The sequence below is a fragment of the Aythya marila genome (assembly GCF_965140915.1).
Source record: "Aythya marila genome assembly, chromosome: 6".
Taxonomy (NCBI): domain Eukaryota; kingdom Metazoa; phylum Chordata; class Aves; order Anseriformes; family Anatidae; genus Aythya; species Aythya marila.
The window spans coordinates 23468193-23480355 of NC_139047.1; the positions used below are offsets into that span (position 1 = coordinate 23468193).

At 53.3% G+C, this 12163-nt stretch overlaps 1 protein-coding gene across 2 annotated transcripts in view; it reads left to right on the forward strand.

The window, feature by feature from the left end:
* The first annotated feature begins 4792 nt into the window (after positions 1-4792).
* The window catches only part of HEG1 (heart development protein with EGF like domains 1), a 39493-nt gene continuing 32122 nt past the window's right edge, over positions 4793-12163 (forward strand). For both annotated transcript variants that reach the window (XM_082763313.1, XM_082763314.1), the window contains exon 1: positions 4793-5092. In XM_082763313.1, coding sequence (XP_082619439.1) covers positions 4897-5092 — 196 coding nt within the window. In that variant the 5' untranslated portion in view covers positions 4793-4896. The remainder of the gene's footprint in view (positions 5093-12163) is intronic.

A 12163-nucleotide genomic window follows, 5' to 3' on the forward strand; every position in this document is an offset into this window, starting at 1 on the left:
GCCTTATCTGTCCACTACAAGTTGCTTTTTGGTTAACGTCCTTATGAAAAGACCCTTCTATCTTTTTAGCCATGTGAGCTTTGTCATCATCTACAATCTGCTTTCCTTGGAGTTCATGGAATTGTTTTTAAGAAATTAGGATGTTTAGCAATGGGGCAGGGAAGGAGAACATTTGTTTTTGAGAGATATGTGGATGTAAAAGGGCTTTTTTTTTTTTTTTTTTTTTTTTTTTTTAAGGCTTCAACTGTAGGTTGCTAGATCGAGTTTTGACAGGTTCATTTGCAGAAGATATAAGCACAGACGGTAGGATAAATATTTTATTATTTGCTTTGCAGTCTCGCCGAGAAGCTCACGCTGTGTTTGTGATGCCACAACATTAACAAGTGTCCAGAAATCAGAATCTTCTGCCTCAAAACACTTACAACACAAATAAGATTGAGAATGGGCAGGAGGAAAGCCAAGTTTCATTGTGATATCAGCGTTAAATGACAGCTCCTTGGTATAAGTTGCCATCAACCCCCCCAGGTCTGTCTGTGTTCCCCCATCAGGAGTCTGCTCAGGGAGAGCCAAACCCCTTAAATCCAGAGCTTAACCCATATCCATATTTCTTTTTTCTCCCCTCGTGGCTCTCTCTTGTCAGCTTTGGGTTTCCTTGGATGTTCTTTGTTGTGTATGTTGGCCAAAAAGCCTCACAGCTAGGGTGGTCGCTTGTTCCTAGCAGGTAACAGCGATCACAGAAGCAGCATGACAAAATGTGCTGAATAAAGGACGATTCTGTGTGTGGGCTAATGCAGGAACAGGCTCCCTGCGAGAGTGAGGCGGTGTGTTCTCACCCCTGCCTTTCTGGTTCACTTTCTGGTTCAGGCAGGCACGGTTTTGTGCGGCATCGTACCCCCACCTGCAAGGCTGGACGAGATGTGCTGAATCACAGCAGCCAGCCTAGGGTAGTCATTTAAATCAGAGGGAAAATGAGGTTATTTGAATTATTGCCTTTGTCTGGTGAATTCTAGAAAGGGCAATTACTGCAATAAACGAGAGAAAATTAAAAGATTATAGTCAACCTATAAATCTGGTAACTCCATATAAAACAGGAACACAGTGAACTTACATTCCTGATTTCACAGTGCTGAGACCCAGATCTGGTGTAATGGCATTTAAACCCGAGACAAGGCGAGACCTCTGGGTAAAACAGCCCGAAAAGCTGTGGATGAGAGGCTCTGGCAGCCAACTGCGGGCTGGAAACACAGAGCCCTAAAGCTGTGGGGTGCAACAGAGGCTCCTTCCCCTTCTGCCCCTCGTGGCTTTGGGATTTGGCCGGATTTGAGAGGTTTGTGGGCAGAAGCCTTGGGGCCACTCGGCAGAGCCCGGTGGTACGGGGTGCACCTGCAGCTTTATGGGATCCAAATGCTGCTCGTGAACCTTGGCAGCAGCAGCAGCAGCTTCTTGGATCGCGGCGGTGCTGCTGTGCAGGGCTGTTGGAAGGGCTGGGTTGTTCTTGATGCGCTCCAAACCAGAGCTGGCTGAAAAGGGTCCTGAAAGAAATAAATCAGAGGTTTAGAGTTGCTTCTTACCAGATAGATTGAAATGGCTGATTTTTTTTTTCTTCTTTTCCAGAAAATGTTGGGTTTATTTCCAACAACGGGATTCAAAAGGCAACATTTTGTATCCAGTGGCTTTATTTTGTTGTGCATTTTTCTGTGAGGGATGAAAAGAGAGCACAAGACCCGTATCCATCCTGACCTCCAAATGTCAAGGATCTGGAATGAGCTGCTTCCAAGGGAGGTACGAGGCAGGCATTTCTTGTAAAAATAAATCAATCAAGCACCACTATCCCCAGAATTTCAAGAAAAATGTTTAGGTGCTAAGTGCTTTTTGGATGATTGGGATCCATTAATGGATGGCTTACAGCATCGAGAGGAGACGGCGAAGGTAATTAATTGCTTGGTTAGGAACTATCTGTCCACTTCGGAAACTCAGGACTTTTAATAACAAATTCCAGGAGTAGAAAATATTCACTTTGTACCTTAATTCATCATCAGCTTAAAACTTGTCTGAGGTTTATGAGCCTGATCCAAGTTTTAGACAGATCTGGGCTGCGTTTCAAGCGAGCTGCAGGAGTTTCATGATGTTGGCTGGGGCTGTGAAGGGTTCCTATAGAACTGACGAGAAGTGACCAGTGAGTGTAATCCTTACGAGGTGTTACGGAGATGCCTCTTCTGTAGAAACTCCCGTGTTTTTAGTGATTTCAGGCTGAAACAATGCAGAAACTGGTAAATTGGGCTGTGTGCCTCCAGCCCCTCAGACTGGAACGTGGAAATCAAGGTGAAACAAAAACAAACTGTTTTTCCTCCCCCAGAGCAGGGTGATAGGTGGGATTCAATTAATCAGCATTTACTATCATGTTTTATATAAATCATGTTTTATATAGTAATGTTAGAGGCTTCCTGTGTTGCTGTTATTCTTTTTAAACTCTTTTTTGAGTTGAATGTGCTGCTTTTGGATGGAAGCATTGAATGTATTTATACGTAATTTGGGGAGACTTTTAGGTCACAGCCTCTTTCAGGAGGCATTGTTTGACATCGGGGTTTGCTTGATCCTTCTTGGGAAATGAATTCCATGCATTTAAATCTCCCATTACTAGGGAGCAGGATGCGGCCCTGCCACGAGTGTTGGTGCCATGTACAGTGCCACGGGGACGCACAGCTCGTGGCCACGCGGGGAGAAGTGAACTGGAGCTCACTTGGTGAGCTGGACCTCAAAGATAGCAGAATTTGTTGTGAGTTGACTTCTTCAGTGTTAGGGTGTTCCTCATTGAAGCGGCAAAGGTAGGACTGAAGTGAGGTGGCAGGAAAAGGCGGTAGCCTGGCATTTAGAGCCACGAGGCCTTGGCAAATTGGGCAGCTGGTGGGGGAAGGGATCGCGCTTGGGAAGTACAAAACAGCCTGGACATCGGCGCTTCCTTTCCAGGTGCCTGTGAATAACACACTGTTTGTGACTGGAGCCATGACAGAGCGGGGATAGCTTTTTCTGTATGGTAAATACTCAGTTAATGGTACCAGCTCCCATCACGGTGCTTTTTTCGCAGCCTTGGGTGTTGTAGGAGCAGCAGGGCATGGCGGGGGCCCTGCTGTGCACCACCGGGACACCAGGAGGTGGGGACACTCGATACCAACCCCGTCTTCCTTAAGGTTGTTCTTTCAGTGACGTTTATTTTGCATTTACGCGCGGCTGATTTTGTTCTCAACGTGCCTGTTGAGTAAAACAGTAGGAAGAATTTATGGAGACTTGTTGGAAGAGCAGTCGATCCCGCGCTTCCTGCTTGCTGGATTTACAGCTTCGGAGGATGCGGAGTGCTTGTTGTCATAGGAGTTGGTGGCGGGGAGTCATGCACTTTGTACGAAAGGATATCCCCCAGCTATTTGAGCTGCTGCTCTCCATTCCCTGGGCCTTCTCCCAAAGTAGCAAGCTACTTTACAGCTCCTCACACCCGCTTTAACTCTTGGTGGCACATCACTTCGCTGAATGTGGGTATCTCCATCATGTTGAGGAGGAAGCCTTTTTTTTAGGCGACCTGTTCTGTAAGGTGTGGGTGAATCCCTTGGCGTAGGCTGGAGGACCCCAAGGATGTCCTGTGCAGACCATGCAGCTTGGTGGCCGCTGCCTGCAGCTTCTGGGTCGCTCAGGTGGCCCCAGCTGCCCGGGCTGGGGTGTTGCCTCGTGTAATGAGAAGCGGGGTTGCGATGTGCTGGTTCATTTCAGGGAAAACCATAATAACGGGATGCCAAATCCCCGTGTCCGGGACTAACTGGACAAGCCCCTGTCATTCCCGTACTTGTGTGGGCTCATCAGTGCCACCTTTTGGGTGGAAAGAGGCCTTCAGGAGAGTTTGTGTTTGGTAGCTGGCTACTGGCTTCTCTTTTGGTGAAGGGAGAAAGAGTGAGTAGGGGCTACAGACCACGTCAGTGTTTGGTACTGGATTCGGTGGGTTGTCGCTTGCCAGCTGTGTTCAAAACACCATTTTCTGCTTGGCTGGGGAAAATTCAGCCTGAACCTGAAATAAACAGCTCAGGGAGGGGAAAGCAAAGGGCGTGCAAGCATCCCAGGGGGGAGAGGCTGTCGAGGACGGGGTGCTGCTGGTGTGGGGATGGAGGGCTCGCTGGGGACACTGAGACCAGGCTCCTTGGGGCTGCCAGCAGCCAGGGCCGAGCCCGAGCCCCAGCTCGGCGCTGTGTGCTCTCGCTGAACCAGGAGCGCGGGGCGAGGAAGGGGAATTTCAGAACAATAAAGGGAAATCCTTTGCCTCCCGTGCAGCCCAGCCTGGGAACTCACCCCCGCAAGAAGCTGCAGCCGCAAAAAGCCGCTGCTGGCACGGTGAAGCCAGCAGCGGGTTCGCTTTATAACCAATAAAAGCTTTCAAAGTTACTTGGCAGGGGCTCGAAGGAGCAGCCGGGAGGGGGCTGGAGCCTGGGGGCTGCCCGACGCCCCCCGTGCTCGGCTCGGAGCCGCTCCGGCGGTGCCCCCCGGGGGACTCGGGCATCGCCCCCCCCAGCCGCTGCCGGGTGCCCGGGGGAGGCCAGGCCGGGGTCAAAGCAGCGCAGGAGCGGGGCCGGCCCGGGGGAGGGATGCGGGGGGGGCCGTGCCGAGCCGTGCCGAGCCGTGCGGGGCCGCGCCGGGTGATGTCAGGCTCGAGGAGGAGCCTCGGCCGCCTGCCCTTTTACTTTCGGCCGCCGGCACTTGGCCGCAAGCTGCCGCCGCCGCTGGCCGACCCCCCCCTACCCCCCCACCCCCGGCGCTATGGGCACCCCCACACCGGCCTGGCCTCGTCCCCCGGCGGGCATGTGAGCCCCCCTTCGTCCTCCTCCTCCTCCTCTTCCTCCCCGTCCCGTCCCCAGCGCCATGCCGGCAGCCTGCACCCTGCTGGTGCTGCTGGGGCTGGGGCTGGCCCCGCCGGCCGGGTCGCTGCCCCTCGCACCCCCTCCTCCCCGGCGCCTTCCTCCTCCTCCTCCTCCTCCTCCTCCTCCTCTTCCATCGCCCCGCAGCCGCCTCGGCCGCCCCTGCTCGCCGCCCGCCGCGGGACACGCCGGCCGCCCCGGTGAGTGGGGTCGGGATGGGGACGGGGGGACACGCTGGTGAATAAAGCCGGGGGATCTTTATCCGAGCCCCCTGCCCCGCTCCCTGGGGCTTCCCGGAGCCCCCCGGGTGCTGGGATCCTTCCAGAGGTGAAGGGAGCCGGGGGGGAAGCAGCGAACAGGACGTGGGTGCACGGGTGGGCAGCGAGTCCACGCCACGCATGGGACAGGTGCGTCGGGGTGTCTCCGTGTCACCCCAACCCAGCACATCAGTCACCTGCAAAGTCACGGCTTTCCTCGCCTGCCACATCTGTGACAGGGAGCGGGGACTGGCGTGGTGCTTTGCCGGTGATGCCGGGGCTGGTTTCAGCACAGGGAGTGGGTGGGCTGGGTTTTTGGTAGGAAACGCAGAGCTCGCTTCATCCCCTTGTGATGGGGTTTACCCAGGTGCCAAGAAGAGACAGGGCTCACAGGATGAGTAAGCCCTGATGCGCTGGGGGAGTTGGTGCTGGGCGGCTGCAAGTGGGCTAAGGAGCTCCAGCATGTCAACACAGACCTGTGTGGGTTTTGGGTCCGGACGGCTGATCACCTGCCTGGGATGGAGCGCCGAGTTTTGGCTTAGTTCCTGATGTGAGGAGAGTACCACGCTGTGCCACGCAGGGGTCAGTTTATAAAACCCAAGTTGTGAAACTTCAGGAAATGTGGCGAAACTGCATTTGTAATGTTTTGGTTGTCTTTGGGTACCCAAAGCGTGCCTTTGTAGGATGTGCCCATGCTATACAAGGTGTTTGGCTGGGGATCCTGGCTGGGATGTGCCCTGCAGTGCATGAAAGCTGCTAACAGTGTTTGTGAGAGCAGCCTGGTGACCAGGATACCGCGCTGAAATTAGGGAGATTTGGGTCCCTTCCCGGCCCAGCTACAGAGCTCTCGGTGCCACTTCAAGTCAATTCTCCCTCCAGAAGGGGTGAAAATAACACTGCCTTTCCTGCTGTGTGCCTCGCGGAGATAAAATCTGCAACTGCCTGCAAAGTTCTCAGCTGTTATTTGACGAGAGCCTTTGCAGAACCCTTGCCGGATAGAAAAAAAAAATAATATTCAATTTCACCTCAGATTCCTATCTGGCATCTTTTCCTGTGACCTTGATGGCTCCTGAGAGTCGGCGGAGGAATGCGTTTCCTTTGTTCGAGCCTGAAAAGCCCGAGCTGGCTGTCCTCGTGCTGCAAAACCCTGGGTCTGGCCAGGGGCGTGGGGTTCTGCAGTTAGCTCTGTGCTGCCGGCAGCTACAGGTGCTCGTGAATCACGTCAGCCCCGAGCCAGGAGCGGTGATAAATAGCACAGTAGTAGCTCGATCTAGAGCAAATGGCATAATAAATTACGGGGTGTCCCGACAGCTGCAATTCACTCGTTGTTAGCTACAGCTCTAGGCTTGTGTCAGTCAAGGGAAGCGGTGCGGTGGGACGGTATCTCCTGAACCGCTTTCAGGCCAACCTGCAGAAAGCCCCGTCGTCTGTCTCGTGGGCTCTTGCACCGCTCTGAGGGGTTCTTTGAAAATGTTTGTTTGAAGTGGGGAGCGTTTCTTGTGAACCCGTCGCCCCGCCGCTACGTGGAAACGCAGATTACATCTTGGGTGGCTTCGAGACAGCTCTGAGGTTAGGAGGCAGCGGCCCTTCATCAGCGAGCTGGTAGCAACGTGGGTACAAGTGGGCTTGGGGAGCCCGGCTGCCCTCCCTGGCCTGCTTGTGCCTCCATACCCGGGGAGCGGGAAGGTTGGGGAAAGGAAGTGTTGGTGTCAAAGCCTGTGGTGGGATTTTCCCTGGCAGCTGCTTTGCATCTGAGACAGGCAACCCAATGGGCACCGGCAAGCTGGGGCGTATGTGGGCTCAGTCATGAGCTCTGTCTCCAGCTGGTCTCGTTATTGCAGGTTTCCCACCTGTAAAATGGGAATAACACACCTCTGTTTTCCGTTGCTCCATGGGATGCACGGCACGTGGTCACCTCTTTGGCAAACGCTGCTGCTCCTGCTGCGCCCTGCAGAGGCCGTCACAGTGGTGCTGTGGGGAGGGCAGAGGTGGCACTGAGCCCTTGATGAGGTCCCTGTGGACGGGGTCTCTGGCTCTGCGAATCCTCCCCCTGCTCCTACAATGTCCCTTTTCTCACCACACCTCCCCACAGCCCTCTGTCAGCACCGGTGCCCCGTGGGGACGCCAGTCGTGCGGCTGCCCTGATAACTCAATCTGCTGTTCTGCCATCTGTGCCTGCCCTCCTGTCCTTTCTCCCTCCTTCCCCTGCCAGCTGCTGCCTTTCCTTGCAGCTTCCCCGGTGTGAGGCCGGGAAATGAGGTAGGAGATCACCCAAGAAGGAACCAACGTTGCCTGCAGCCCAGGAGAGCCAGGCTGGCTGTCAGGAGCCTCCTGCCCTGGCAGAGGGGCACTCGCTCATCTGTTCATTAACTCTCCTCCTCTGAAACTGTCTGTGGGTGGAAGAAGCAGATTTAGGAGCAAAGGAAGAGGTTCACGAGGATGCTTGTTCGCACAAAAGTGCTGTATTGCCTCCAAATCTGCCTCAGACTTTCCGGTACGTATCGGGTGGCTCTGCGGGGGCAGAAGCCCAGCTGTCCGTGTGGTCGTGCTGGTGCAGGATGCTGCTGGCGAGCTTCGGCACGACGTCAGGGGACAGCTGGTGGCACAGAAGGGATGCTGAATTTGTTTTGTGGGCTGAGAGGTCCCTGGGGTTGCATAGGTTCAGCTCTGCTCCTTTGGGGTACAGAATGAAGAGTGTAAAAGGAAAGAGGAAAAAAAAACAAGCCGTTTCAGAAAAGGAGGGGGAAAGGCGCGGTTGTGCTCGGCTCACCTGAAGTTTTCATTTCCCTGTAGCAAACTGCCAGAGCTGGTCCGTGTGTCTCATGAGCTCAGTGCTTCAGCAGCCATTCGCACATCTCTCTTCCCAAGCTGTGATCGCCACTTCAGACGGATAATTTAATTTGCTGTAATTATTTTGTGTGGCTGGGAAGCCAAGGGAGGCAGGCGGCTGCTGCAGCACCTTTGCTGGCTATGGCCAGCCCCACTGGGCAGCGGGTACCCTCCCCAGGGGATGAGATTTTCAGTGTCAAAAGTCTCTGCTGCTTTGTTTTAAGCAGCAGAGTTCCTAAAATCCTGGAAGTCCTCTGGAGCTTCTTTCCCCCGTTACAGGTCCCAGTTTTAGGGCTGGTAGTCAGAAATGTACCCTGGTAGGAAATGGAAATAAAAAAAGAGAAGCAGTGGTGGGTTGGCTGTACTGGCTGTGGGTCGCTCTGCCCCTCCAGCTGCCCACCCTGGCACCGAGCTGTCCTCCAGGCGAAAGCAGAGACTGATCCCAGGCAAAATAAAGAATTATTTCCACGGAAAGGTCAAAAATCTGCCTTCTTGCAACATGAAAATGCCATCCTGAAGCACAGCCAAATCCCGGCACCTGCTCTAGCATCTCTCTGCTGTCAGAGTGGTGCAAGGAAGCTTTAAGGGCGGTTTGGCTGTCCAGAGGGTCAGCAGGTGCTCCGAGCAAATGAAAGGTTGCTTGTTCAGTATATTCCCCTGGTAATGCCCGATAGATAATCCATAGTCTGCAGCTGGTGAGCAAGCTTGTCACGAGCCTCTAATACCCCAAACCCAGGCCCTGTTATTTACATTCGATTGAAGATGTAGGTCATACAATGTGTTTTTCTCTTTCCTGATCGGCTGAGCATAAAAGGCAGAATCCAATTTTCAGTGGAAATAGGCCTGATTACAAATTCAAATTTTTATTTCTCTGAGCACTTTTGCAACATTTGCATTGTAATTTGCTGTTTCCATAAATACCAGAGCTTCAATTGCTGAGATATTCAGCCAGAGCACATGCAAGTGGGCTGCGAGCACAGGCTCAGTGAAAGAATGAAGTCTGTAGGTGCACAGAAAGTGGTTTTGTTACATCTGGGCACCCGTCCCTCTCACCCTCTTCTGTATATGTGCAGCTGGGGTGTGCACACGACTGGCCCTACATTTTTAATGCCTGTGTGTTGTGCCACAGCATCCCGCTGCTGCTGCCAGGGGCACGGTTCCCTGACAGCTCTTTGATTATGCACTGAATTTGCAGTCATCCTTTCGGGCTGAAATCATTCGAGTCAGAGGACAAGGAGAGAACTTTCCCACCCAAAAGGGAAATGATGTTGCATTGCTGAGCGACCAGCCCAAGTAATAATATAATCTTAGAAAAATGCAGTTCCCTCGAGGAAAGGAAGCTCTGTAAACTTCAGCTCCTCCAAGCTGCCCGCGTTGCTGTTGCCTGTGTTAGAGCAGTGTCAAAGCTTGTCTGCCGGGGTGCTCGGGAGATCACACAGCAAAGTGGGAACGAGAACCAGCTCCTGCTTGAAATGAGGATCTCTTAGGGTCAGGACTCTGTGAGGTTTCCAGTGCAGATTTCAGGATGCTGGGTCCTGTCCCTTCTTTGCTGTTAATCGCCTGTTTGTGCCAGCTGGGTGCTGTATGTGGTGGCAGCCACCCTGGTCCTGAAGAAGGAGCAGGGGTGGGACCAGCTGCAGGAAGGTGAAACACCTGCAGGGTTTCACTGATGGGGACGATGGGGTCAAAAGTATGCTTGTGTGGAGCTGGGGAGGGGGGGAAGGTGGTTTGTTCTTAGAGCTGTCTGTCTTTGGGCAAAGCCACACAAGGGAAAGGTGTGATAAATTGCTCAGATGAAGCTGTCTCATGAGCTTTGTCTTTTCAGAAGCCAGGATAAAATGCACAAGGAATAAGAAAGCCTTTTATTAAGTATCTGAAGTGCAGTAGGCAAACTGTCTCCCCCAGGCAAGGCTCGCTGTGGTGTCCCCAGTCCCACAAGGAATTCTTCATCGCCTGTCCCCCGTGCAGGTGGGGCTCCTCGGGAGGTGTAGAACTGTACATAAATCTATGTCCCAACACCAAGTTGTTCGCTAACTGGTTTTGCAGGCAACCGGTTACTGGAGCATCGCCCCAGCTGCACTCAGCATCTCGGCTGTGGATGATGGGCTGCTGCCAAAAGTCCTGATCTGTGCTGAGTGCCTCGGAAGGTTTGGCTTTCTCTCCTGAAAGCTCCGACTCCTGGAGCTGTCGTTACAGGAGAATCGCTTAGAGGGGGAGAAAGGGAGCTGCTGGCTGTGGAGGTGGTAGAAAAAAACATGAAAACATGAGCTGCGAATCCAGGAGACAGACTAGAAGTGCAGGCTGGTTGTATTTAAAAGCAGCACAGGTGCAAAAGTGGTCTCTGGGGCATTTGAGAGGCAATTTTAGCCACTCCTGATGGTCATGCTGTGTGTGTGCACAAGCAGCTGGGCCACTGTGATGGTCTCACTCCACTGGGAGAAGGGAAGGCCAGCAAAGAGTGTGCTGGTGCTGGAAGCACAGGGCCATGCCGCAGGAAAACTGGGAGTAAGCACAGCTGTTTTCTGCCCGGTGTTGTGGGCACCCTGTGGTGGCCTTGGCACTTTGACGTGAAGCTGAAAGGGCTTTTAAAGCTGCTTTTGTGAGGACAGCCACCTTGTTCACAATAGGACTGAGCCTGCCCTGCTGCCCTTCACCCTGATGCGGGTCTTTGGTTCCTGGGTCAGTGCTTGGATCCAGCTGGCCAAGGTAACTGTGGAGATGTTTGAGGAAAGCAAAAACCTAAACTCAAAAGATAATCACTGTTTGCACAGTGATTAGAATGGCAGCGAGCTTCTCACGGGTGAACTTTGGGAAAAATGCCCTTTTCTTTTCAACCTGAAGCTAATTTAGCTCAGGTGTGAAGTCAGCTGGGGAGTGATGCTACCTGCTGGGGTAGAAGTGCCCCTGGGTCCCAGGAAGGGTTCACTGGGCCAGGTTGGTGGCTGTCCTGGGGTCCCTGCATCTCCCAGAGGACATGGGGTAGTCGTGGTGATACCTCCAGAGCCAGCACATGCACCTTTGGGGCATTTTCCCCATCATTTTTCCTCATCATGTGGTGTCAGGGATTTGAGAGGCTGTAGCGGAGACCGGGCCTACCTCCTGCCTGTAGTAAGGTGCATATCATTTCCAGATCTGCTTCCCTGAGGTTCCCTCTGGGATGTCTGGACCATGGAAGAAACCCCATGCAGGGGCTTTGGAATTAATGGGCAGCCTCCTTTGGGCTAACAAAGGAGGGTTTCCTCTTGCTGCTGTGTTTTTGGTGGGATTCACTCGGGAGTTTCCATGTACCTCTTATTCCTAAAGCATCCTGCATGCTTGAAACCAAAACATCAAAGTAAAACCTTTTCAGGATGAACTTGCTCTTCACAAGTAAAGGGTCCCCCAGGTACAGGGCAGGGCTGTAAAATCACCCTGCAGTGGCTGTGCAGACAGGGGCCTGTGAAGTGCAGGATTTGCTCTCCAAGAGATTTTGGGCTTTGCTGCCACCCGTGCAGGCAGCTCCCTGGCACGGTGCTTGCTTAAAAGGCACCGGCTGGGGCAGCAGGAGGAATCTGGGCCTGCAGGGCACAATTACCCACGTCACCGCCTGCCGGGACGCTGCTGTTAACACCCTTCCTCTGGTGGAAAATCTCTTAAGCCCTGAGGACCGGTGTGAAACGTCACACTGTGGTGAGCATCGCCATGCTGGGGATGTGGCCGCAGAACCGATGGCAGCCTTGTGGCAGGGTGCTGCAGCCCAGCAGGGGAAGACAGCACTTTTTGGAGTATGGGTACATTGAGGGGAGGAGGCTGGGGCGGGTTGGAGCTTGGGTGTTTGAGAGGTTTGGGGTTTGGTTTCGGTTTTGAGCTCTCTGTAAAAAGCACAAGGCAGGGCTGAAAAGGAGCTGAAGGCATCTCCCCTTGATTGCCCCAAAAGATGTTTATCTAACATGTTTTCAAGGGGAAGGGTTTCACAGCGTCTCTGAATAGTGGTTCCACTGCACCTGTGCCATCCCAGGTAAGAAAACACTTTCTTATCAGGGAAACTGTAGCAGCCAGAAGTTAAACCTTCTGGGAGGAGCGGTACCAGGTACAAGTGCTGGCCGGGTTTGTCCCCGCACAACTCGTGAGATCTCTCGAGCTGACAAGCAGAGGTAGCTAAGCAGTGTCAGGAGGGAGCACAAAAGGGAGGAATGCAACCTTGTA